The sequence below is a fragment of the Pseudorasbora parva genome, chromosome 5 (assembly GCF_024679245.1).
Source record: "Pseudorasbora parva isolate DD20220531a chromosome 5, ASM2467924v1, whole genome shotgun sequence".
Classification (NCBI taxonomy): Eukaryota; Metazoa; Chordata; class Actinopteri; order Cypriniformes; family Gobionidae; genus Pseudorasbora; species Pseudorasbora parva.
The window spans coordinates 5,329,327-5,356,049 of record NC_090176.1 but is presented as its reverse complement, the minus strand read 5'-3'; the positions used below and the strand labels follow the sequence as shown (position 1 = coordinate 5,356,049).

General features: G+C 38.8%; 3 protein-coding genes across 4 annotated transcripts in view; 2 read left to right on the top strand and 1 right to left on the bottom strand.

Annotated features, from left to right (window-relative positions):
• The window catches only part of usp37 (ubiquitin specific peptidase 37), a 37,906-nt gene extending 34,145 nt beyond the window's left edge, over positions 1-3,761 (top strand). For both annotated transcript variants that reach the window (XM_067443087.1, XM_067443086.1), the window contains exons 22-24: positions 604-673; positions 761-899; positions 3,353-3,761. In XM_067443087.1, coding sequence (XP_067299188.1) covers positions 604-673; positions 761-899; positions 3,353-3,434 — 291 coding nt within the window. In that variant the 3' untranslated portion in view covers positions 3,435-3,761. The remainder of the gene's footprint in view (positions 1-603; positions 674-760; positions 900-3,352) is intronic.
• Positions 3,762-4,451: 690 nt separating this feature from the next.
• On the bottom strand, positions 4,452-11,211 carry ybey (ybeY metalloendoribonuclease). The gene is made up of 4 exons (XM_067443088.1): positions 10,731-11,211; positions 9,442-9,573; positions 8,458-8,526; positions 4,452-4,579 (listed from the first exon to the last, which is right to left on the bottom strand). The coding sequence occupies exons 1-4, from the start codon at positions 10,938-10,940 to the stop codon at positions 4,484-4,486; spliced, it is 507 nt and encodes a 168-aa protein (XP_067299189.1). The 5' UTR covers positions 10,941-11,211; the 3' UTR covers positions 4,452-4,483.
• Positions 11,212-12,035: 824 nt separating this feature from the next.
• Positions 12,036-15,380, top strand: ndufb3 (NADH:ubiquinone oxidoreductase subunit B3). The gene is made up of 2 exons (XM_067443089.1): positions 12,036-12,206; positions 15,172-15,380. Exons 1-2 carry the CDS (start codon positions 12,079-12,081, stop codon positions 15,320-15,322), a joined length of 279 nt encoding a protein of 92 aa, XP_067299190.1. The 5' UTR covers positions 12,036-12,078; the 3' UTR covers positions 15,323-15,380.
• Positions 15,381-26,723: the final 11,343 nt, after the last annotated feature.

The following is a 26,723-nucleotide window of genomic DNA, read 5'->3' as shown; positions in this document are numbered from 1 at the left end:
TTAACTATTAACTAGTGTCTTATTCTCATGAATATTACTAGGATATTGTCTGTTTATTAGCACTTCTAAAGCTCATATTAATGCCTTATTCTGCATGAGCTTATTCTACATCCCTTAATCCGACCCAATACCTAAACTTAAACGCTACAAAAACTACCTTACTAACTATTAATAAGCAGTAAATTAGGAGTTTATGAGGCAAAAGTCGGAGTTAATAGTGAATATGTGTTCCCCAGACTAAAGTGTTACCTAAATTTCTTTAGTCTTACCTCAATACTAATATTACACCTACCTGAAATATTGGTAGGAGTATAGGGGGGAATCTTATAGGGAATAATTATTTATTCCCCATAAATAATTATATATGATAAAAAGGCTTCAAATAGATCGGGATCGGATCGGCAGATACTGCTTCCTGTGATTTGGTGATCGGCTCCAAACATCCTGATCGGAGCACCCTTAGTTTTTGTCATCCAACACTCGTTTTTTTAGTTATCATCCCCAGTTTCGTCTGTGGAAAAAAAACTGGTCTCAGAGCCTCGCTTCTCTTTATAGAAGTGCCCGTTCTCAATGTGTTTTTTTAATGGCTGATTTGTTGTGTAGACTGGAGAGCTCCCGAACTCTTTCCGGCTCATCAGTGTGGTCAGTCACATCGGCAGCAGCTCTTCCTCAGGTACTGGCTGCTTTTACCTTCATATTGCAGCTCTGCAGACCCAGTGCAGTGTGTTTGACAGGCTGCTGTGTGTGCTTCGTCCTCTAGGGCATTACATTAGTGATGTGTATGACATGAAGAAGCAGTCCTGGCTCACCTACAACGATCTGGACGTCTCGCGCACACAGGAGTCCACCGTTCAGAGGGATCGCGACCGCAGCGGATACATCTTCTTCTACATGCACAAGTCAGTCTCTGCAGTCATTGGGTTGAGCTCGTCTCAATGTGCATGCACACACATCTGTGTTATATCTGCGTATGAATGTCATCAACAAATTCAGCAACTTTTATAATTTAGTGTTGGAATTAGGGCTGCACGGTAATGATTAAACTGATAATCACGATTATTTTGCTCGATTATTCTATCAGAAAGGGTAATGTAGTAATGGCCATTTTGCATGTTCTTTACCAACTACACCCAAAGGGCCTGTAGGTGGCGCACCGACTTCATTTAACCAATTGCTTATTTACCTGAGGTAAATGTGACGCTATGGGACATTGATCTCGAGCTGTTGTCTCCGCGGTTTAAACACCGGTTGAGTGATTACATGACATATTATACATTTCAGTAAGTTGTAATGCATCCTCAACATACCTTAAAGGTCCCGTGGCATGGGTTGTTTTATTGTTTTATAATGTTTCCTGGGGTGTACTTATATTGATAGTATGGTTTTTACATCAAAAAATGTCATAATTTAGAAATAAACTGCATTTTTTCTATACTGATATTAGCCCTCTGTTTTGAATGCTCTGCTTCAAGAGGCGTGTCTGCTGTGAGTCTTCAGTGAAAACACTGTTGTGATTGGCTGACATCTTTACATTTGAAATGAGTACGCACGGAGAGGGCGTGGTTTAGTTGGAGCGGCTGCAGCGCTGCCAGTCGAGAGACAGGGAGACAGGGATTGTACCGAGTTTTTGAGAGCGCAAGTTTTTGTTTGTATCTGAGAGCTCTGAATAAACACGTGAACTTTGCTGCTTTCACCACAGCTAACAGCAAACACGACATCGACATGAATACAGTAAGAGCTTCTGTTGAGCATAACGAGCAGCGTCATTCAAACGGGTGATTGCCCGATCCGAACATTATAAAGAGTGTTCTTTGATCGCTCTCTGTAGTTTATTCGTCTAAATAACAGATTTGTCTCATGGTGCTAACAGAAACAAAGTTAAGTTGATGGTTTTAGTCACTGGCTTGCTTCACTGATGCATCAAGACGACCAGCTGCAGGACTAACAGTTTTAAATGATTTAGAAAGAAAGTCTGTGAACTTGAATGATTAGCTACACATCTGAACTCACTGATCCCAGATCAGGCATTAATGAACACTGGTACTCACTGTTTGTGGCGGTGCTGTTGAATCCGTATGGTAAAGACGTCCGCTGATAAAACCGTCTCCTTTCTCTGCTAATTCTCTGGGTGGGCGAAGCAGAGGAAGGGGCGGAAACCTTTCCTGTGTGACGTCATAACAGGAGAATTCAAGATCAGCTCGTCTGAGCTCTGTTTCTCAAAGGCAGAGAAATACAGCCTGAACTCGGTTTATACTGATCAAAATTTCTAGCGACTTGAGGACAACATTCAGGCTAGGAGAGCTCATATTAAAGGTCCCGTTCTTCGCGTGTTTTCGAAGCTTTGATTGTGTTTCCAGTGTGCAATATAACATGAGTTCATGTTTCGCGTGTAAAAACACAGTATTTTTCACACATTTGACTTATCTGTACAGCGCTGTTTCCTCTGTCCTATAAACGGCCTGATGATTTCCTTGTTCTATGAAGTCCCTCCTTCAGAAACACGTAACGAGTTCTGATTGGGCCAGCGCTTCCCGTGTTGTGATTGGACAGCAGCTTAGCGCACTTTGCCCGGAAAGGTCCCGCCTCTTATCATAACGGGGCGATGCAAGCGCTGAATGCGCGCTCTTCTCCACGCGGGAGAGCAACGAGACCACGCCCCCTATTCTGCGTGCTCTTGTGGGCGGAGCTTTAGTCAACAAACGGTTCTAGTGACGTCATCACAGCAGGAAGTGCAGGGGTGTAGTCCAAACCGGCCGTTCGGCTTTGAAAGGGAACTTCTGTTAAATAAAATATCTCGCTTGGCATTGAACTTTGAGCTTTATAATTGTACAGGTATTATTTATGCTCTAACAGCAACATTACACACTAACTAAAGTTTGAAAGATGGAATCGCGAAGAACGGGACCTTTAATGTTGAATTTTAAATTAAAATAAAACTTTCATGCCATGGGACCTTTGAGATATTAATTCATGTTTATTCTTTAGGAAGAGATGATCGCGATCACTCAGCCGCCGCCGCTGTTTGAACTGACACGTACTATACTGTGATCAGTCACGTCACATTAAAAAGCGTCAAAATGGCATTTATCGTTTTAATTTTGTGATAAAATGGACTGAATATCTAATATGTTCAGGTGGAGACTCGGATTGAAGTGTGTTCCACTCTTAAAACAAGCCGACTGTTAACTGTAAAAGATTGCACTCTTACTGGTCTATATAGATGTGTTATTAGAGTGAGAAATGCCGTCGGCTAATATGAGGTTCACAGAACCAGCCCAAATGATTATCTGTGTGTGTGTGTGTGTGTGTTGATGAGCTGTTAGTGACGGAGGATGGTGGTGTTTGTGTGCAGGGAGGTGTTTGAGGAGCTGTCTGAGCTGGAGAAGGCCGGAGGGAGCGCAGACGCAGGACGCTCGGTGCTTCAGCCGCTTTAACATCCCATCCTCATCAGCCACCGGGGGGTAAAGCCACACCCTTCATCAGTGCTACTGAAGACCGTCCACACACACACACACCCCTTCTGAGGGCACTTTCTCTTTCCCCATTTCTCCTCTGTGAACTCCTGTAGACTTGCCGTTAGATGGGTACATGTTCTAGAAACTCAGAGGTGCAAAATGTGTCTGGGGAGCGGCAAAGAAAAATAAATATAGAACTATAGAAAGCATTTTGAGTTACTCAAAATCAGACGTTTCTTCGTTTTGTTTTGCCTTCACACATGAGAACTTTGGTGAACTTCTCATGCATTAAATATTTGAAGTCCGCTTGTTTCTCTATGAAGTCTTTTTTTTCTTCTTCTTCTTCTTTCCCCTCAAATTTTAATTTCTTTCCTGATCTATTGCATACAAAACTTTATTCTTGTACATGTTTGGGTGGAATATTGAATGCGGGGTGTGTCTGTTTCTCGTTTGATATGCAGCTGAAAATGTGGTGCAATATTTGCGTTTGGGCTTTTATATGATGACCTACAGCGATGAGAGCGAGACTGGGATAAACGCTTTATACTCCAGGCTTTACCGATGACTGTTTGTTGTTTTATTCTCATTTTATAAACGTTAATCTAACAAGCTCGGTGGTACTGATAATGTAGCTTGTCTTTTTTTTAAAGATCGGCTCTCCGACACCTCCAGACCCAGTGAAGCGTTTAGTTTTCCTTCTGTATAGAGCTTTACATTGTGAAGGGGCACAGAATGAGACACACACCCAGTGTGACTGTGCTTCATAGGAAGTCAGCTGATGTTATTTATTTTGGGATGTGTGTGTGTGTGTGTGTCTGTGTGTGTGTGTACGTCGCTCTTGTTTTCATGTCTTCTGTTCTGCTGGTCTGAGTAGGTCGATGGAGGAGATTTGTGTTTCTGAAACAGTGCTATAAGCTCTACTTGATTGCTTAGTATTCAGTCTTTGACTTCCTTATACACATTTTAAAATAAAAATTATTTAGAAAACCCCCCGGCTTGTTTCTTTCAGCTTTAATTGAGGAAAGGTGTCATGTGTGCTGAGGGCATCTCTTGGTGAGCGGCTGGAGATGGCTGCCCGTCAGTCTGTTGAACTCGCTGAGGATGTAGCTCTCCTTCTGCTGCATCTAAAGGGGGAACAGGACACCCCTCAAAACACAGCTACTGTTATGGACATTTTAATGCAGGCCGTACATTAATTTTAGTAACCAATGTCTTAAGTACAGCTTCAAAGAACATTAAGTTGTGCTTGGTTTGACGCATTATTAAAATAAGTTTCAGAGAATATTAAGTTCTACTTGATTTCGCTGAAACCAGATAACAAGAATAGAGTCTAGTTTGGAGAAACTGTAAAAGAGGAAACTTCTGCCCGACAACAGGCGGATACGGAGTGTGTTAATATTAAGGAATATATCATGCGATGTTAATGTGTTTATGGTAGGTGAATTTTGTGATTCCTCCACGCACAGGCTGCAAAAGAGAATAAAGAGGAAGCTATACTATTCAGTTACGCTTGTCCGGGACAAGTGGATTTCTTGAAGGGACAAGAGCCTGATTAAAACGCCAATAACAACAAAAAATAACATGCATTAATTTAGTGTAAGTGGTGATTGATAATGGATGTGGATAATATATAATGAACTGACAGTAACAACACACACTCGCACATCTCAAGGAGAAATCACAGCAAATGAACGCTGCTCACAGAGAAATCACGGTAAACATTTAAAATGTGACGTTTATATATTTCTAACATAAGATACAGTTAAACATCACACGACCAAATGTGCTGATTTCCAGAATACCATCACGACTGAAAAAGACAGATTTCATATGATATGAAGATTGAATATTGACTGTTTTTGTTTATTTCAGCTGCGGAAATAGATCCAAACAGCAGAACCGTAACGCCACTCACGTGTTACTGAATGATTCAGGGTTTGAATCAATCGGTTGAATCAAAGATTCAGTAACCTGTTCGTAAATGACTCATTCTTGAATGATTCAGTGTTTGAATCAATCGGTTGAATGAATGACTCAATCCCTGCGTCCCAATTCGCATACTATCCATCCTAATTAGTATTCGAAAATAGAATTAGTATGTCCCGAATCGTAGTATGTTGCAAAGATTATCCCAAAGATTCCCGGATGGTTTACTATCTCCGGTCCGAATTCGAAGTATGGATCGATGGGCACTAACGGCTGATATTGCCCACAACCCATTGCGAGTTGGACGAGGATTCGATTAGAACTACAAACGCGGATAAAAAGCGTTAAAAAACTACAAGCATGACAGATGTGCGAGTCAGACGGTTAAGTAGAGAAGTTTAGATAAAGGGGTTTGAGTGACCAACTATCAATATTTAACCTGACAAAAATATATTTATTCAGTGTTGTCACATTATATTTCACCTGCAGCAGCATTGTGAACTTTGTAATGACACGTTTGGCCATTAACTTTTAGAGGTGCATCATTATATTTAAACTGCAAACACATGAGGAGAGTCTCTGACCCACAAAGACCCACACATGGCAGATCAACGAGCGGCTACATTCCTCTCCGATACGGCAGGAGATTAAACTGAATGTGGAGGATTTGAACTGTGACGAATCTGACGATGATTGACAGGGCAGATAAACGGTGACGGGATGCTCGTAACGAAGCGACAGAGTCCGTTAAAGATGGCGAAGTAGTCCCGAAGCTTGCATACTTTTCTGCTACACACTCAAAAGTATATACCTTTACTTCACAAAAAGAGTACATACTTTTAGGACGTAGTGAAAGTAGGCGAATTGGGACGCAGCAAATGACTCACACTCATTAAGACTCACTCCTGCCACCTGCTGGTGGTTTAGTTTCATATACTTTTCAACTTTTGTTTATTCAAAATTACACATCTCATGACATTTAATGCAGTTGTAATTTTTCAATGTGAATTATTTAATTTGATTGGTAACAGCCCTATGTGTGTTATTCTAATTTAATGTATAGATCAAATTTAGGAATATATGAAACCTGAAGCATAGCTTATATTTAATAAGATTAGGGGAAAATGCTCTTTATAAAAGGAAAAATATCACAAATATGCAGATTTAATATGTCAAAGCTGATCGAATACTGGTGAGAATATTGCGTCAGAAGTTATATTTACAACACACAGAAAAATACCTAACTTTTTTCCGGATAAGTGATGAGTGAAGCAGAGCACATGAGCGTGCTTAACGTCGAGCCCTGATCACTCGCATTAACAACTATCCACATCTGAGAGACTGCAGTAGTCGGTACCAATACCATAACATTTTTATGGTTCTCTGTACACAGCAAAATGTTTTTTCATTTTAACTATTAAAAAATAAGTAAATGAGTTTATTATTTATTTCAATTGCTTATTGCTGTGGTTTACTTGTCAGATGTTGGTCATATTCCCACCCCAAGCGATCGTGTTATTAAAGATAGACAGCACACCACTGGACCAGCCCTTTTTTTGTAATGCCAAACAAGATTCATGCATTTTGTTTGTTTTTTGCCATGTGTGACTTGTGCGTCTAACATATGGTTCATGTGGCATCCTAATTATGAAAAAAACATGCAGATTAATGGAAATGACCACCACAAAAAAAGTAAGATTTAACATGTGTAGGCATGCATATATATATTTTGTGTGTGTATATATATGTGTGTGTGTGTGTATATATATGTGTATGTGTGTGTGTGTATATATATGTGTGTGTGTGTGTGTATATATATATATATTTGTAGGGCTGCACAGCATTGTGCTTGTATATTAATAACGTTTTCATATAGATTAAAAAAACTACATAACAAAAAATATAACCCTATAAGAAAATGAGTTCTGACAAACTGCAGGGTTACCTGTTAACATGCAGGCAGTGTGTGAAGAAGGGTCTAAATATACACACACACACACTTGTATAAATCTAACAGTTCTCCTAATGCGGTTCCTGAAGCGATCACAGTGAGTCCAGGGGCCTGTACCATGATGGTAGTTTAACAAACTCAGGGTTACAGGATTAGTTTCGAGTTGACAAAACCAAACCATTGTATTAAGGCTTTGTTGGTCCCATGATGCTTATCATCAACTTTCTTTGTCAACTCAGACTTTGATCCTGAGTTCAGGAGTTTAGCTGTGACATCAGTAGTGAACAGCCAATCACACGCTGTGGAACTGAGATTCACTTCTCACCAGACAATCAGTGAGATTAATTTCTCTCTTCTGCAGAATATTGCATGATTGAAAAATAATGAGAATTAAAATAAAAATAAAATACACAGCAAGAAGAAAAGCTGTCTATGAAAGAGGACAACTTTAAGAAAAAATAGTATACGTCAATGCAAGTAAAAGTTATGAAGTTAGTTTAGTTGATATAGAGAAAATTGAACATTTAAGCTCAGTAAGCTTCTTCTTTTTTAATAGGCTAGTTTTATTTATTGATTTTAAAGCTTATCCATATGACTTTATGCAGGGGATGTAATTTATATGACTATTAACAAAGTGCCTATTAATGATTGATTAACTAAAATTATTAAGGTATAATAATTACATAAATTATATCTAAATCATTCAAAATTATTATTTTTTTATAAATAAGCATTGTTAAAAGCCAGACGCTTTAGTCTTTAAAAACCCTTTACAATGCAGTGACCTTTAATTTGGAGTAGAAACAGGGGGAGTGACTTTATTGCATTAGAGGTGTGTCACTTTACTCACAGCTGATCGGTCCAATTTCAGATTGAGATCTCTTACCCAGAACATAACCTGCCCCAGAGCAGGTTAGCTGTGGAGCGTAAGTTACTATGGTGATGAACACGGCTAAAAGCCAAACCACTTTAATGGTACCTAAAACCCAGGATTGGCACAAACTAAGCTTAAACAAATCTGGCTAGCCAGCTAAACCAGCTTCATGGTACAGGCCCCTGGTTGAGTATGCTCCAGTTTGGGGTAGTGTGTGATTATATTGAGGCTGATGTGAGCTGTGCTCGTACCTCACTCCACTCCTCTTCTGTCTGATGTCTGTAGCCCAGCAAGTGGCAGATCCCATGGGCTGTGACGACCTGCTCAACACACACAACACACACAGAGCAGACCTTCAGGACACCGCTGAGAGTGCAAGAGATGTGTGTGTGTGTCTGTCTGTGTATCTGTGTGTGTCTGTCTGTCTCTGTTTGTGTGTGTGTGTGTGTGTGTGTTTTTGTGACATATGAGGACACAAATGTGTATAATGCCATGGGTCTGACACAGGTATTACAGGAGAGGGTGTAATATGAGGACATTACCCATGTCCCCACTTTACAAAAGGCTTATAAATCACACAGGAGGAGTTTTTTTAGAAAGTAAAAATGCAGAATGTTTCCTGTGATGGGTAGGTTTAGGGACAGTGTGTGTGTGTGAGTGATGGGTAGGTTTAGGGACAGTGTGTGTGTGTGAGTGATGGGTAGGTTTAGGAGCAGAGGCAGTGTAAGGGAACAGAAAATACGGTTTGTACAGTATAAAAACCATTATGCCTATGGAATGTCCCCATATGTCACACAAATAAACGTGTGTGTTTGTCTCTGTCTGTCTCTCTCTGTGTGTGTTTGTCTCTGTCTCTCTGTGTGTGTTTGTCTCTGTCTCTGTGTGTGTTTGTCTCTGTCTGTCTCTCTCTGTGTGTGTTTGTCTCTGTCTCTGTGTGTGTTTGTCTCTTTCTGTCTCTCTCTGTGTGTGTTTGTCTCTGTCTCTGTGTGTGTTTGTCTCTTTCTGTCTCTCTCTGTGTGTGTTTGTCTCTGTCTGTCTCTCTCTGTGTGTGTTTGTCTCTGTCTGTCTCTCTCTGTGTGTGTTTGTCTCTGTCTCTCTCTCTCTGTGTGTGTTTGTCTCTGTCTCTCTCTCTCTGTGCGTTTATCTCTGTCTCTCTCGATGTGCGTGTTTGTGTCTGTCTCGCTTTGTGTGTGTGTTTGTCTGTCTCTCTCTCTCTCTCTCTCTCTGTGTGTTACCGTGAGCGTCTGATGAAGGTCCTCTGAGGTGTCTCTGCACTGCTGCATCATGTACTCCACACCGAGGAAGATGTCCCCGAGGTTATACTCGTCCCTCTGCAGGACACACGGCATCTTCCCTGGCCGCAGATCCTGCACACACACACACCTCACACTTCAGCTCATCTCAACAATCAATCAACTACAACTCAACGCAAAAATTAAATAAGTGAGAAAAGTTTGAATTGTAAGAAACTCGCAACTTTGAGGGGGGAAAGAATTGTAAGAATAAAGTATAGTGAGTATACAATTGTTTTGTGACATCTAAAAAACTAAGATAAACTTGCAAGAAGTCAGAAATATATTGTTTTCCTCGATTGTTTAAATTCACAGTCGAGTTACTGTCCAAATTGTAAGATATAAACTGCCAACGCTGAGGAAAGTCAGAATTTCAAGAAAAATAACATTTAATTGCAAGTGTAGTTCACTATTCTGACTTTTTTTCTCTCAGAATAGACATAAAAATGTATTGTATTTATAATTAATATATAATCACCTTTTTTGATATATTTTTTACTTGCAATTACTGGTAACACTAGTCTGGGATTCACTATTAACTCCGACTTTTGCCTCATAAACTCCTAATTTACTGCTTATTAATAGTTAGTAAGGTAGTTTTTGTAGCGTTTAAGTTTAGGTATTGGGTCGGATTAAGGGATGTAGAATAAGCTCATGCAGAATAAGGCATTAATATGAGCTTTATAAGTGCTAATAAACAGACAATATCCTAGTAATATGCATGAGAATAAGACACTTGTTAAAATAAAGTGTTACCGCAATTCTTAATTTATACCTCGCACTTCTGAGGGAAAAACATCATAAAAGTCACGAGTGAGAAAAAAATTTAATTGCAAAAAAGTTTATTCTATTTATTTTTTTAGAAAGCCACAGTTATGTTGAGATAAATCCACAAATTTTAGTTATGAGGTCCAAACTGTCCTAAACTCGCAATTCTTTGAGGTAAAAAAACACCAAAAACTTATAACTTTAATTGTGAGATAAAAATGTCGCGAAAACTCGCAAATATATTTTATAACTTAATCGAGAGAGAGAGAGAGAAATACATTTTTTAAAGGTCAGATTTGTGAGGTAAAAATTCACAATTATGTTGTATTTGTTAATTAATTTAATTCAGTAGCGGAAACGAGCTCCCACAGACACGGGTTAACGGTCATCCCTGATGGACACCTGTCAATCACACACACGCGCGCGCACGCGTCCTCCTGTCACTGAACCGGGGGTCCGTGTACCTCATAGAAGGGGAAGGCCAGCACATCTGTGGGCTGGTTCCTCTTGCGGTAGATGTGGTTTATGCGCTGGATCTTGCGGTTGTCCACGCAGATGAGGCCGATGGCGAACTTCTGCACGCCGAATATGTGTCTGAGGAGCTCCACGTCTCTGCGCAGGCGCGCGCGCCTCAGAGGAACCGCCGTCTGCAGGTTCCGCAGTACGAGCCCCATCAGCGCGACACCGCGGACAAAACCGGACAAAACCACTGACTAGAGTCTCCTAAACCACCGACTAGAGGCTCCTTTCACAGGGTGGCCGTCTTGAATCAACATGTATATGTATTGACTCAGCTCCTCGCGGACAGGACATATAAATAATAGAAAAGACCGGTCATTTCGATACATCTACCATGATCCCAACTTTCGCTGTCCATTGATTTGGAAATTGAAAGCGCGCATGCGCGAACATTCATACTTGTCAAAATAAAAGTTCTGGCATTAAAAACCTTAGGATTTGTTTTCTTCTTCTGTGTATATACACTAAAAAAACGTATTTGGAAAGTATTGTATTAATACTTTATCGTTTTTATATACAATATGCGTATCAATTTCTTTGTATTTATTTCGATTGTACAAGGACTTTTATTCTTTGCCGGAAGTAGAAACTAGGAACGTCCAGCATTGCTTGCGCGTTCGTGTTGGAGGTCACTGAATCAAAAGGTAAGTTATGCTGCCGCTTTACACACAACCAAATTACTTACACAGCTTTTAATGCACTTTTATCTTTTACACTGGACAGTGTATTTATGCGCTACTGAAACAGCATCAGAGTCGGTGTTTGTGTGTTTGCTAGCTGTGATTAGCTATTTCACTTGTGTTGTTTATGTGTGTATCTGAACACTTCAGTCACTGTTAACACGACAGAACAGATTATTACAACTTACTACAACTACACTGGTCAGTCGCGGTCTCAAAACATGAATTTAACTGCTATACCACACGTTTTTCTAATGTTAAACCTTGATTCGGCTCGTTCATGTTTGAACTGAATGAGTCGACTCATTTGAACTGGCTAAGCAGAATGTTTTGCTAAGAGTGAGAGACACTGCTTTGGCTGTGTTATTACGGCACATTATGAATTTAACCACCATAACCCCTTTATATTGCATTTTAAAAGCACACGATTCTCTCATGTTACACGGTGAGTCGACTCGTTCATAAGTGATCCGGATGAGTCGACTCAGTTGAACTGGTTGTTTTTGATTGAGGACACCTTATAAGTGAAAAGAGTAAGAGACAGTGTTTTGGGCTTTTGGCTGTTTTATTTCTGCACCCTGATAATGGAGAGCTGTCTTCAGCAGCAGCAGGCATGGGTGGGGATCATGGACACGGAAAGCTGTCCATGCCGGACTACAAAGTGTGGAAGTGGGAAGGGACGCCGCTGGAGATGACCCAGCAGAGGCTGGCCCGCAGAGGACTCAGGGACCCCTGGGCTCGGTGAGAGATTGGGGCTGAATTCTGAGTTTAATCATTTATCTCTAATCATACCAATGTTCTCAGCTTGCTTTAATACTCTATTGGATCACACTATTAGGGATATTGTATGCACATAAGCTACAAAAACGAATTTAACACATGCTATTTTTTTGTTATTCGTAACCAAAAATTGTCTTCACTCTAAATCTGAGATTGTGGTCTTGCAAAATATAGTGAAAATCAACATCTCCGCAACTAGATTGTGTATATACATATACAGTACCTGTCAAAGGGTTAGGATTTGTAATCGTTTCATGTTTCTGAAAGAGTCTTCTGCTCACCAAGTCTGCATTTGTTTGATCACAGTAAAAACAGTGAAATGTTATTGCAGTTTTCTATGTGAATATATAGTAAAATGTAATGTGTTCCTGTGATCAAAGCTGAAAATCCAGTCTTCAGAGTCTCATGATCCTTCACTAATCATTCTCATAGGAGGATCTGATCATCAACACACATTTAGGATTATTGATTTATGATTATTAAGTTGTTGCTTCATTTTTTGTGGAAACCCTGATAGATTACTGATCAAAATGGTTGGACGGTAAAACACTTTTTACACAAAAATACAAATGTAACGTCACAGTCGGTGTTATGTTGGGATTCGCTTTTTTTCAGTAACTAATTGAGTTACTTTTTAAGAAAGTAATGCGTTATGTTACATTTGCGTTACTTTTTCCTCACCTGGGCTGGGCTTGTTGGTTTTTGTTTGTTTGTTTTTTAATATAATACAAAGTTCTGTTTTTGGCCAAAAGTAAAGATTCAAAGGTAAAGAAAGAAAAGTTTAAGCCTTACTTCACCAATAAAGAATAAAACATCTAAAGGCGATTTTACTCCCAGTTGGACTGAATTATCCCCGGTCAGACTCCGCAGCAAGCACATTGGTCAATACAGTGGGATTAAATGCATAACATATTGGTCTTATCTAACATATTTCATTATTGGAGGTTTGCCTAGTACTCTGATTTGCTGATTGGCTGATTAATGGAGGAATACTGAATCTTATTTTTAACAAGTAAGATTAGTAAATCATTCTCACATTTAGACTAGAGCTTTAAAACACTACAAAACTTACTCTGGGACAGGAGAGCTGTCAGTCAATACATGGGGAAACAAAGTAACGTGTGTTACTTATTTGAAAAAGTAACTTCTTTTGTTATAATTTTTAAATGTAATGCGTTATTTTACTAATTACTTGAAAAAAAGTAACTGGAGTTTCTTGTGTTCGTTCTGTGGCACCTTTGACTTATAAAACAGCTGTTTAACATTGCAGTAATATTTCACCATTTTATTGTATTTGTGATCAAATAAATGCAGCCTTGGTGAACTGGAGAGACTTCTTTCACAATTAAAAATTAAATGAATTATTCCTAACTTTAGCAGCATGTAGTGGGCAATTAATTCCAGGTCCACCCCTGCATGTTATGATAAAAATGGGTTAAATTTAGCAGCGATTCCCTAAAAGTGACTTTTAGTTTCAGTGTCTTCAGTTTGATCAGCTTTCAGTGTTATCATTCAAAAGACTTTTCTCTGTGTAATATTTGTCCATTCATCTTAAAGGGTTAGTTCACCCAAAAATGAAATGTCTGTCATTAACTCCTCTCCCTAATGTCGCTCCACACCCGTAAGACCTCCGTTCATCTTCACACACAGTTTAAGATATTTTATATTTAGTCTGAGAGCGTATGCAAGTGTATGCACACTATACTGTCCATGTCCAGAAAGGGAATAAAAACATCATCACAGTAGTCCAAAGTAGTATTCATAACCGTTTGAATCTTTATTGGAAATATAAAACAAAGGAAATACATTTGGGTCCAAAAATAACAAAAACTACGACTTTATTCAGCATTGTCTTCTCTTCTGGGTTTGTGTTCAATCAATAAAGATTCAAATGGTTATGAATCATGAATCGATTCACTGATTCATAACCGTTCGAATCTTTATTTGAGGATTGAACACAAACCCAGAAGAGAAGCCAATGCTGAATAAAGTCGTAGTTTTTGTTATTTTTGGACCCAAATGTATTTCTGATGCTTCAAGAGACTCTAATTAACCCACTGATGTCTCATATGGACTACTGTGATGATGTTTTTATTCCCTTTCTGGACATGGACAGCATAGTGTGCACACTCTCAGACAAAATATAAAATATGTTAAACTGTGTGTGAAGATGAACCAAGGTCTTACGGGTGAAGAACGACATTAGGGAGAGGAGTTAAAGGGGTACTTCAGCGCTGGGAAGATGAATCTGTATTTAAACTGGGTCATCAATGTCGTAGAAATGTGAAATTATTTTTGAATTTGGTGCTTTCTAGACTGAGAAAATGTATTTTTGTCTCATGGGGATGAAAGACTACAATTCCCAGGATGAGCTGATGAGCTCTCGTGATGAGAGCTGAGGTAATCGCGACGGCACTCACTACACTCATACATTCACAACGCGAGTTCAGTCTGGCTCTGGCGCGTTTCAGTTCATGCCTTTGGGAGCTTAACTTTCATAGAAATTAATTTGAGAAGTTAAATGACTTACATTGCTCACCATCGCTCCGTTTAAATGAGTGCCTGTAGCTGAGCTGAGCTGTGAGTGTGATCTCCATCCCCATGAGCGAGTGTAAAACATGCGGAAATGGCTCCCTCTGCTGGCTGTAGTCTTTAGCCTTCGGCCAAACATTCCTCCGATGATGCAAATATCGTCAATTTGCATCATAGGAGGAATTTTTCCAGAAATAAAATGCATAAATCTCTCGTCTCAGGGGGATATGAGGGGGGAAAGCACAATCATTCTAATATACTCCAGGGTTTCTACTGATACAAAGCCATATGCTAATCGCTGAAGTAACCCTTTAATGACATACATTTTTGGGTGAACTAACCCTTAAGCAATGTCTTTTTCGAGATCAGGGCTGATGGGTGTGTGTGTGTGCAGGAACGAGGCGTGGAGATATACGGGCCGCTTCGGTGTGCCGGTGACCTTCAGAGAGGTGCTCCTGCGGGGCTTCAGGACGGGGTTTGCAGCGTTCGCGGTGGCTCTGGCCGTGGAGTACGCTTTCTTCCCTCCGAAGAAGGCAGAGCACTGAGCCTCCTCTAACACCCCTCTCCCCTCAACAGTCTGTACAATAAATATAAATTAATTGATTTGGGCTGAGCCTGATGTTTTTATTGGATATTGCAGTCAAACCTTTAGAGTCACCTAAACTGATCTTGAAATGAGCTCTCGGAGTGAAACATGACTCTTTATGTTAGCCGGTGTCCGGTCTTCAGAGCCGGTGTTGGGTAACTCATTACCAGTAACTTGAGTTACGTAAACTAGTAAAGTAATGCATTACTTTTAAAACTTACAACAAAATATCTGAGTTGCTGTCTTGTCCCAATATCGTGATATCCCAAAACCGAAAGTGTCGATGTGTGTAAACGATGGTTATTGTAATTCTAGGCTAACCGTGAGCGTGCATTTACTAATCTCATTTGCACAAAAAACAAAAAAAAGATTCAGTATTCCTCAAAATTAATACAATCTGTGAAATGCAAACCGACAATCATTAACCGTTAAATAAATCCAATATCTGTATAACGCTTAAAGTTTCCAATCCTACTTATGAAGACGAGGAAACGCTTGCTAACATTAAAAAGGTATTAATAAGGCATACTTTGTATAGGCAGGCAGATTAAATCAGATAAAATCAAAATTTTATCACAATATTTATATCCCATAGAAAACAATTATGAAATGCTTAATATGTAATATAGCGCATGTTCAATAAAGTGTAGCCTATACCGTTTTAATATCCTCGTCTTACTGCACTTCACTGATTATTAAGCTATTATTTGCACTTTATGGACTTAATGTGGCTCAATTAGTGATATTTCTGTACATATCTCACTAATAAAGAATAGCTTTGTATAGCTACATATAAACAGAGCCCAGAACAGAGTTTTACATTAAGCCTTTTCCAAGAAACCCGTTATAAAGATAAGGCTTAACCTGGCGTAAGACAGTGCTATTAAAAGACCAAACGCCCTAAACCTAACTCGCCCACCTCATTAATACAGCAGATAAAAAGAAGCCTCAAAATACGAGCGAAACGTGGGTGTTTTCTTTCTACGGGAGGAATTCAAATGCGTGAAACTGTGTGTTGTGTTCATATTCTAGGCTCTTATCTGTACAGTAGGCCAAGAGACTATTATAAAAGAAAACGCTTAACCCTTGTGCACTGTTTGATTTCTGTGTACACCCTTTATGGAGCGGGTCAAATTGACCCTAATTGGATTCAATACAATTCCTCAAAAATCACACTATGAAAAACAACAAGATTTAGGTACAAACTGTAAACTTTTAATATCAACATTTGTCAAATATTCCAAAAAATATAAATCTGAACATATGATTTAATAAAAATGTTTTTTAACCATTTTTTAAAAATGTTCTGTTTTGACAATAGTATGCTGACATGCAAATTAAAAAAAAAAAAAAAAAAACTTTTTTTTAAACATCATAACTGAACCCTTAAATGTAGCTGTATAATGAAAATATTTACTTTTCCTAAGTTGGCTGTTTTGTAAACTCATTTCACAAAGTCAAGAATTTACTTCTAACATGATGAGCACACAGAAAGTGTGTGCTTTCTGAATTTCTTGCACTTCACACACATGGTGCTGGTTTTGCTGTCACACTTAGATGGGCACACCTCACATCTCTTCAGTCTTTTCCTATAATCTGTGTTCACTCCTTCATTTTCTGTGGATCTGACTCAACCAACGCTGCAGTGTGGGAAAGCTCATTATTCACTCACAGGGGAGTGAGAAACCAAACAGAACAAAAACACACATCAAATAAATGTTTTGGTTCTGTGAAGCTGCCTTTGAAAATCCCATAAAAGGTTTGATTAAAAGCTAGGTTTCAGATATCCTGAATATATAAAAGAGAGCTTTACATCACGAACGTAATAGTCATTTTGTTTGCATATGTCAAAAAACACCAGCATGTTGAAACTTTGCATGCATGTTCATGATAGTAAATGAGAAAGTCACAAAATATCAAGTAAAAAAACAAAACAAAGGTTAACCAGTATTTCCAACAACTAGAAAATCGAAACGGGTCAAACTGACCCGCAACATAACACAATGTGGCTTAATGCAGTAAAAGGCTACACTTTATTATCAATTATTCGGTAACACTTCAGAATAATGGTCATTACTTTATTCATTTTATCATTGTTAATGTTAATTTCAACATTTACTAATGCTTCATTAACATCTTGTTAACATTAGTTAATGCAGTGTCAACTAACATGAACAAACCACAAACAGCTGGATTTATATTAACTAACGTTAACAAAGATGAACAAATACAGTCACAAATGAACACTCAAACTTCATTTAACTTATTACTTAATTTTTTTGTCAGCAGGTTCCACGTAACTGGGTTATGTTGACTTTAATTAGCATTGTTTATTTCAGTGAACTGAAGCCATTTAGTTGAATCAGGTTAACATGGGGTGTTTTTTGTCAAAACTATTAAATTAATTTATTCTAACATGAATATATATATATATATATATATATATATATAGAAGAACAAACACCAAACAAATATGTTTTCTAACAAGAATACCTTTTACAAAATCGTATTGTGTAGACAGAAGATGGTTTTGTCACATCCGTGGCGAGCTCAAAGTCGTTTTTATTATTTTTTATTAAATCATCTTTAAAGGGGGGGTGAAATGCTGTTTCATGCATACTGATCTTTTTACACTGTTAAAGACTTGGAATCCCATACTAAACACAGACAAAGTTTCAAAAGTTAAGGTGGACGTTTGATGGGAGTATTTCTTTGTCAAAAATACTACTTCCGGTTAGTCATAAGTTTCGGCAAGTTTTTTGAGATCATGCGTCCCCTTTGACGTTAGTGGGGGCGGAATTTCCTTGTATGGGCCTTACGGACAATTCTACCGGAAGCGCGTGAGAGAGAGAGAGAGAGAGAGAGAGAGAGAGAGAGAGAGAGAGAGGGAGAGAGCGAAAGCAACAGGCTACGCCCATCAAAGCGCTGGCTCGTAGGATGCGCTGAACAGGTGATGTGCACATAACAATGTCACCAAAAAAGTGCGTTTTTGGTTGCCAGACCAAGACAGTCCTGCACAGAATCCCCAAAACCCCGTGTTAAGGCAACAGTGGATGGAATTTGCTTTTCCGGATCAGCAACTGAGTTGCGCGAATGTTTATATCTGTTCGCTGCATTTCGGTGCCGACTGTTTCATAAACAAGGCCCAGCTCGACGCCGGATTTTCCGATCGCCTAATGCTGAAGGATGGAGCAGTCCCAACGATAGAACCGCAGGCGGTGAGTGAGACTGCTTCAAATGTCTGTGTTTTTGCCTATGCTCATCAAGTAGCCCAAACATGATCACGTATAGTTAATTGATCAATGGAGCATGCGATGTGTAGTGCGTGTACATTTGTTTAGCTGGCCACTATATGTGTAACTTTATGTTTGTGTATTGTAAAAGCACTCCAAACAACAATACACAAAGAGTGGGGAAATATGTTGAACTAAATAAGCGCGCTTCTTCATTCAAATGCGCTACTATTCCGTGTCTTTCTATGTAACTTAGCCTGCCGTGCAAAACCAGTCCGCTTACTGTCTACACAAACCACGCGTAAACACACACACACACACACGTGCACAACTGCACTTCCCACATGTACACCTTCAAAGACAAAAATACGACGATATAATTCAAGTATAAATATGTAAATAACACAAGCCGCTAAGCATATTATATAGTTAGTGTATAACTTGTACCACATAGAGACGTCCTGCTCTAGTCGTTTTTGCTGCTGCTCCTGTTCAACTGCAGCCTCTGGGTCTGATTCCGGATCATAGATGTATGGCTGTATCTGATTAAAAGCCATATTTTTATTTTGAATAAAGTTTTTTTCCCGCTGTTAGGGATGACAGCTTTACGACGCACTCGACTCAACACAATAGCAGCGGCGCGCACTCGTCATTATTTAGCTCCGCTCACACGACACGCCCCCACCCGCTCGGCTTTTTTCGGAAAGACTCGGAACAGCGCATCTTTCTTATATAATTATAAAAAAAATAAAGACTTTTCGGAGATATGCAGGATGCAACGCTACTCTATAGGTACTCAAGATTGACATGACACTGACTGAAACTGAGTGTTTCACCCCCCCCCCCCTTTAATTGTTATTAGCAGATCCTCAGCCCGAGCCCACGCTCTACACTTCTCCACAATATAACCTCTAAAAACACTCACATATAAACATAACACACAACAGAACAGAACATTCAACACTAAAAAGTCTCTCCATTTTCTCATCTTATTAAAAAAGCATAAAATAGCCCTTTATTCTAGTTGAACCGTTACTCTGAATTCAGGCCCTTAGCGAAGCGTGATGGGCAGTGAGTGTCCCGTGTGGTTGGGTTATTTGATTAATCATGTTATTTCAGTTATGTCAAAGAGTAACGGATTGAAGTTAGCGGTTACATTTAAGCCAGAACCCTGATATAATGCTGTTAAATCGAGATGAATTGCTTAAAGTGAATAACATAAAATCATTTTTTGAGTGAACTGTTCATGGTTAGTTCATGTTATTTAATACATTAGCCAATGAACATTATTCTAAAGTGCTACCCATTATTCTTATAACTGACCCAAGTATTACAAATGTGACATGGATACATAAAAACATGCATTTTCATTTACATTTTGATGTTAATTAATTGTTTAAAATTTTCCTACAGTTTAATTAAATTACAGAGCAAATAAGAGTAATCCCTGACTTGAGCTTTTTCCATTTACTGTAACTTTATTTAGTATCTACAGCCAACGCTGCTTGTAATTATGCTTCATTTACTGTTATTAGTCAGCAGGGCTTGACATTAACACCTAATGCGGCTAGATTTCAGTTTTTGCGGGAAAGGCCACTCCCTCTAGACACTTAGGCAGTCGAATATAATATAATATAATTATAATATAATTATAATATAATTTCAGCCTACAGGCAGTGGTTTTCCAAAGTTATCAGCAGTTCCACTGGCCACAATTTTGCTGTTTGGAAATAAAATTTGATATGATTAAAGTTGACTTTGGCATGCTTTAGTTACTTGATCTTGAGTCATTTTCCTCAATTTAAAGCCTTTCAAATGCAGAGTAACCACCCGAATCAAGACTACAGTGTATATCAATGAGCAATATGAGCATTTGTTGATTCATTGCACAGAATAGGACAAAGAAAATCAAATTTTAAGATTTTTTAAAGCTGCATAGGAATTACGAAACTGTCAGTAAATAATTCATAACGCACAGAAAGACACACGTGTGTCTTTCTGTGCGTTATGAATTATTTACTGACAGTTTATATATATATATATATATATATATATATATATATATATATATATATATATATATATATATATATATATATATATATAAAATGGGTCTGTTTCCCTTAGGTACCTCAATAGAGCACTATAAACGTTATAGTGCTCTATTGAGGTACCTAAGGGAAACAGGATTGGTTGACAGAATAAAGTATTTTTTATTGATTTATTTTATAATTATGATTTATGATTTCATACTCCTGTCCAGTTGGTGGCGGTAAATGCACCTTTATTTGGTTTGCCAACCGCCATTAAACCCCAAACGAAGAAGCAGTCATTGTTTACTATAGTAAAGAGAGAACTGCAGCTGCTCACCCTGCCTGTTATTTGGATGGTCGTTGGCGTTTTGGACTCCAAAGTGTTAGTAAATGAGTTTAAAGTAAGTTATCATTGATTTCTCAATGCTTTAAGTGTATTATGGAGCTCTGTGTACTCCCCTGCGTATACACGGACATGTAACTTTGGCGATCCACGCGAAATCGCTTGCCAGATAAACAATAACGAGTTCTGCTAAAGTTACATGTTACAGTTTACGGTGTAAATCTCTGCAATCGGTTAAATAATGACCTTCAGACGGATTAATGTTTGCCTTTAATGATGTTATTTTTGATAATCAGATTGTTCATTGATGCATCCAGATTCGGGGCTCGCAAAATTTCTAAATCCCTGGTAGCCCTTCGGGATTTTGGTAGCCCGAAAATAATTTAACTAGCCCGAATACATTTTTTGTTTTGTTTTTCATGTAGAAAATTGGACAGGAATCGAAATATCAATCAAAAACAAAAACGCATGTATTTGGTTCTGAGCTGAAGTTTCTATCCGGACCTTTCTTTTTAGGGATAAGCAGAACTGAAATACCAGTATAAATCCATGCACATCTTAACATTTTCACAAAGTGTCATTGCTTTCACAATTTTCCCCACTTCACGTGCATTAATTTCCCCAGCACTAATATATATATATATATATATATATATATATATATATATATATATATATATATATATATATATAGTTATATTATAAGTAAGCAGCACTTATTTTTCCCGCCCCCCGTGTTAACAGATTAGAGCATATAGGCTAAACCACACACAGAGACATTTAATTGATTAAAACTAGAGGCATATCTTAACTCTAAATGTACTTTTATCATGTAAACTACATGTTAGGCTATACATGTTATATGCTTATGTGTTTGGGACAGAGGGGAACACGGTCGCATTTAGGGATGGGCATTTTCCCAAAATATTGTATTCGAATATTTGGGCTCATAAAAATCGAATATTCGAATATTCGTTTATTTAAATTAGGTATTTTGAGAAAATGAGAGATGTTTCTTTCTTTTTTTCTCTAAACATGTCGTCACCATTTCTGAACAAGCTTATGATTAGGCAATGTACACAACACGCTTACGTTATATCTTAAGGTTTTTAAAACATTAAACAGTGTGTAAAAAATTCCTAAAAGAACAAAAGCATTATAAGCTCAAGGAGCACGAGCGCAGAGCGCGTCAGTTAGCGTGACGTACACACACACACACACACAAACGTCAATAGGCTATAGCCTACCGACCTGTGTGTGTGTGTGTGTGTGTTTGATATGGCTGATGTGTTTACTTTGTATTGTTTCACATTTTCATGTAGGGATAAACTATAATATTATTGGATTATGATATTATTCTCGGGTGAGAAAATGCGCCACTGACAGGCGTTGCGGAGACAAAGATATCGGTTAAGTGAAGTCTGAGTGAAGAACTTTGTGTTTTCTGTTCATAAACCCTCAACGAACTTTAAAGGAAGCATTTGTCTCGAGATCATTTTGCTATCATAAGTTATCTCACTCGCACTCGGGGTAACTTAAAGCCCCGTTTCCACCACAGGAACTTTACCCAGGAACTAGGAACTTTGGGTGGTACTTCGTGTGTTTAGACCGCAGGAACCAGGGTATAAATGAAGTTCCGGGTAAATATTTCCCCCTCCAAACGGCCCTGCTCGCGGGGTAGTACTTTTTCAAAGTTCAGGAACTTTCGAGGGCGGGACTTGGGCGCTGAACATGCTGATTGGTTGAGCTCACGCAGCATTTAGGTGCATTTTAAAAGTCTTACACGCCGCGCTCATGTTGACAAGAGAGGAAAGTTAATTTTTCTGAGGGGTTAACTTTTTATTTCGTAAGTTATAAGATAATGAAGATAATGTTGGAGTAATGACACAGCGTATATTGCCCCAGGCAGTTTTTTACTTTAACTGCGCCTGACAGAAGAATTATTATTTTTTCTGAGATGATTATTTAAACAAATAAATAGCTTATAATAACTAAATCCACCAAATCTTTCAATCGGTACACACAAAAATGATTACTGTCCGCTAGGGCTGTCATTTTTGAAAAAAAATCTAATTCGAACGGATATCAAATATCAAGCAAGGCATTCGAATATATTCAATTATCTACAACGCCGTCATCTCCAGCAGCTGGAGTGTGTTTACGGATGCCATAGCAACTCTCAACGGCCACCAGGACTTTACGGTTTTATAAAAGCTATTCATTTGTTGTAAAGTGTAATAATCATCTCAGAAAAAATTAATTCTAATGTCAGGCGCAGTTGAAGAAGTTGATTGTTTGCTTACATAGGCTTAGGGACAGTGTCATTATGCCAACATTATCTTCATAACTTCTTATGAAATAAAAAGATTATCCCTCAGAAAAATGTATTTTCCTCTCTTGTCAACATGCTTGGTGCATGAGCGCGACGTGTGCTCTTCAGTGGGGCGCGCGCTGTTGTCACATAAGGACGCACACTCAAAAGTAATCCGGTCAGGTAATTTACATTAAATGTTTCGTTTGATCGATTCATGAAAAGATTTATCCACCCATCTCAAAACGATTACAATTTCATTCAGTTTGGGCATTTTTATTACGATTGAGGTGTTTATATGGAGCATTTTCCTTCAGATTGGACTTTTAAACTGATTACAGTGCTCCATGTAAACGCACCGACAGTAAAAAAAAATTGCGCTACATGGCACTTTAAAAACCGGATAGTTTATTTATAGTTCGATTACGGATATTTCACGTCATCTTCGAATGCATATTTGAATATCGAATAAAAAGTGACAGCCCTTGTCCGTCACTGGCTTGGAGGAACAGTCGCGTGCAGTCCTACATCACCGGACTAATTTGCCTAATCTTCTCGGAACTTTATCGCGGTCGAAACGCAGACAGCTGCAGGTCTGGGGGGGAGAAAAGTTCCTGTAAAAAAGTTCCTGGTACAAATTGTTCCGGGTAATTTTGGTGGAAACGGGGCTTTAGCTACAGATGAGCTTACCTGCACTCCTGAGCAGTGATCGCTCATTCCACTGGTGTTTGGATTTCATGTGATTCTCGTTTGTGGTGGTGATATTATTATAACTCAGTTTCAGTAATTGATTTCATCAAAAGTAACTCCATTTTGTGCATTTTCATCATAGTGCAAACAGCATTTTCAATTTTCATCGAAGTAACGTTAATTCCAAACATTGCGAGGCAGACGACGGCATTGTGATCAAATGCACTTAAATTATTAACCTGCTCCACAACGCCACCCAGTGGATTGAGATATAACTGCGAGATTTAGAGGGATTTCTCATGGATGCACTGTGTAGCCAGTTGCTTGTGACTTTTTATTTTATGTCATCCTACTTTTATTATTTTATTTTACCTTAACTTATTTGTGTTGAAATAAATATTTTTGTAAATGTTTTAACTTCATCACAACTTAATGTTACCCTTTCATTGTTATTTATGTTTAATTTTCAATGGTTCCAGTCGGGAGTTCCTACCAATTGTTGTAGGTGGGGCCTTAATTAGTGGCGCACCTTAGGATGCGTTATCCGCTTCCCCTTTAAGCGTTCGCGCTCAGTCTGACTGTGAATGCAGACGGGGAAGTGCGGAGTGAAACAGTAGGCCTTCCAGTGTGTGTGTTTTCTAATTTTGCTCCAACCTAGTTTTTCTTTAAAGTAAATAAATGCACGTCCTTCATCTCATCCATGTTTGGCTGTCCTTCTGTCCTGAGGGTACCACTTGATATCTGCTACAACTGCATTTACTGCCAGCCAATTAACAAAATAAAATTCGAATAGTATTTTTAGTTTTCGAATGTTAATTACAGATCGAATATTCGACTATTCGAATATTCGTGCACACCCCTAGTCGCATTATCAGCAGATATATTCTGCCCATCATAAATAAAAGCAGGAGACAGATAGCTGTCGGAGGAGACACCGGAAAAGTGACAGAGGACAATATTTGTCTGCATTTGCAATACACAAGCCACGGTTCAGCTGCCTGTGTGAAGTGCGGATCATATTTTTCCCTCAAATAACAAGTCAAGAGTGTGAGCAACACACAATCAAGAAAGCCCGTTGGGCAGGGCGGTGATACATTTTGATAGCCAGACTGGAAACCACTTTAGCCCCGGTACGTCAGGCAGGCGATTTTGCGAGCCCTGTGTGTGACCAGACCAATAGTAATATTGTCTTTAATTTCCCATCTTTTGTATATTTATTGCTTTGACAGTTATTCAAAAGTGTTAATGTAAAATGTTTTTGTTATTTTTAGACTTAATCTTCAATACACTTTGGAAAGAAGCACCAGTCTCCTCATTAATTGTGTCCTGACTGACGCACAGGAGTGTATACTGCTCACAAGTAGACCCAGAGCCTAGCAGTCTCCTTCCCTCTCCAACACCTCCATCAATGGCACCTGTTTGAACTTCTCAGTATAAAATACACCTGTCTACAACCTCAAACAGTCAGACTCCAAACTCCACTATGGCCAAGACCAAAGAGTTGCCAAAGGACACCAGAAACAAAATTGTAGAGCTGCACCAGGCTGGGAAGTCTTTATCTGCAATAGGTAAGCAGCTTGGTGTGAAGAAATCAACTGTGGGAGCAATTATTAGAAAATGGAAGACATGCAAGACCACTGATAATCTCCCTCGATCTGGGGCTCCACGCAAAATCTCACCCCGTGGGGTCAAAATGATCACAAGAACGGTGAGCAAAAATCCCAGAACCACACGGGAGGACCTAGTGAATGACCTGCAGAGAGCTGGGATCAAAGTAACAAAACCTACCATCAGTAACACACTACACCGCCAGGGATTCGAATCGTGCCGTGTCCGACGTGTCCCCCTGCTGGAGCCAGGACATGTCCAGGCCCATCTGAAGTTTACCAGAGAGCATTTGGATGATCCAGAAGAGGACTGGGAGAATGTAATGTGGTCAGATGAAACCAAAACAGAACTTTTTGGTAAAAACTAGGGATGTTGACAATTAATCGAAGATCATGGATTAAGCAAGGTCATGAGCGTTCGTGCTCCTCAACCGCGAAACACGTAATCAGACACGAGGAAGCATGAAGTGAGCGCGCTGGAGTTCTGTGTGGGACCATTTTACAGCTGGAGTTACACCTTCATTATGACTAAGTGTGCGTGTTCATTTGCAGCCTTTTGTTCTGTGCCAATGCATGTTGTAATATTGTGTTTATTTTGTGAGGGCCTATCTATATCTGTTTATCTCATATAGGAGGCATTTGCTTAAGGATGAACGCGGTAGTAAAGTATGCAGGTTATCGTCTTGAGCTATCCACAATTATTAATGACTATGATTGGGACTGTCATATTACATAACATTATAATGAGAACACTATTGTATTTGTAATAAAACTTTGTGAGTTATTTGGGTTCAGTTGTCTTTCATCGCGTTGCACCAGGAAGAGCGCATGCACAACATGTCACCCATTCTGAATATGAATATCACGCAACTTAATTCAGGGTCACTGGTGCATTTGCATCCTTTTGTGCAGATATAGTAAATATTTTGTTTATATATCTATCTGATTAATCTCATGTAGGAAGTTTTTGTTAAAGGGGTAGATAGTTGACCCAAAAATGAGAATTTAATGTTTATCTGCTGACCCTCAGGGCTTCCAACATGTAGGTGTGTTTGTTTCTTCAGGAGAACACAAATGAAGATTTTTAACTCAGCCGTTGCTCGTATAATGCATGTCAATGGGTGTATTTATAATTAAATAAGA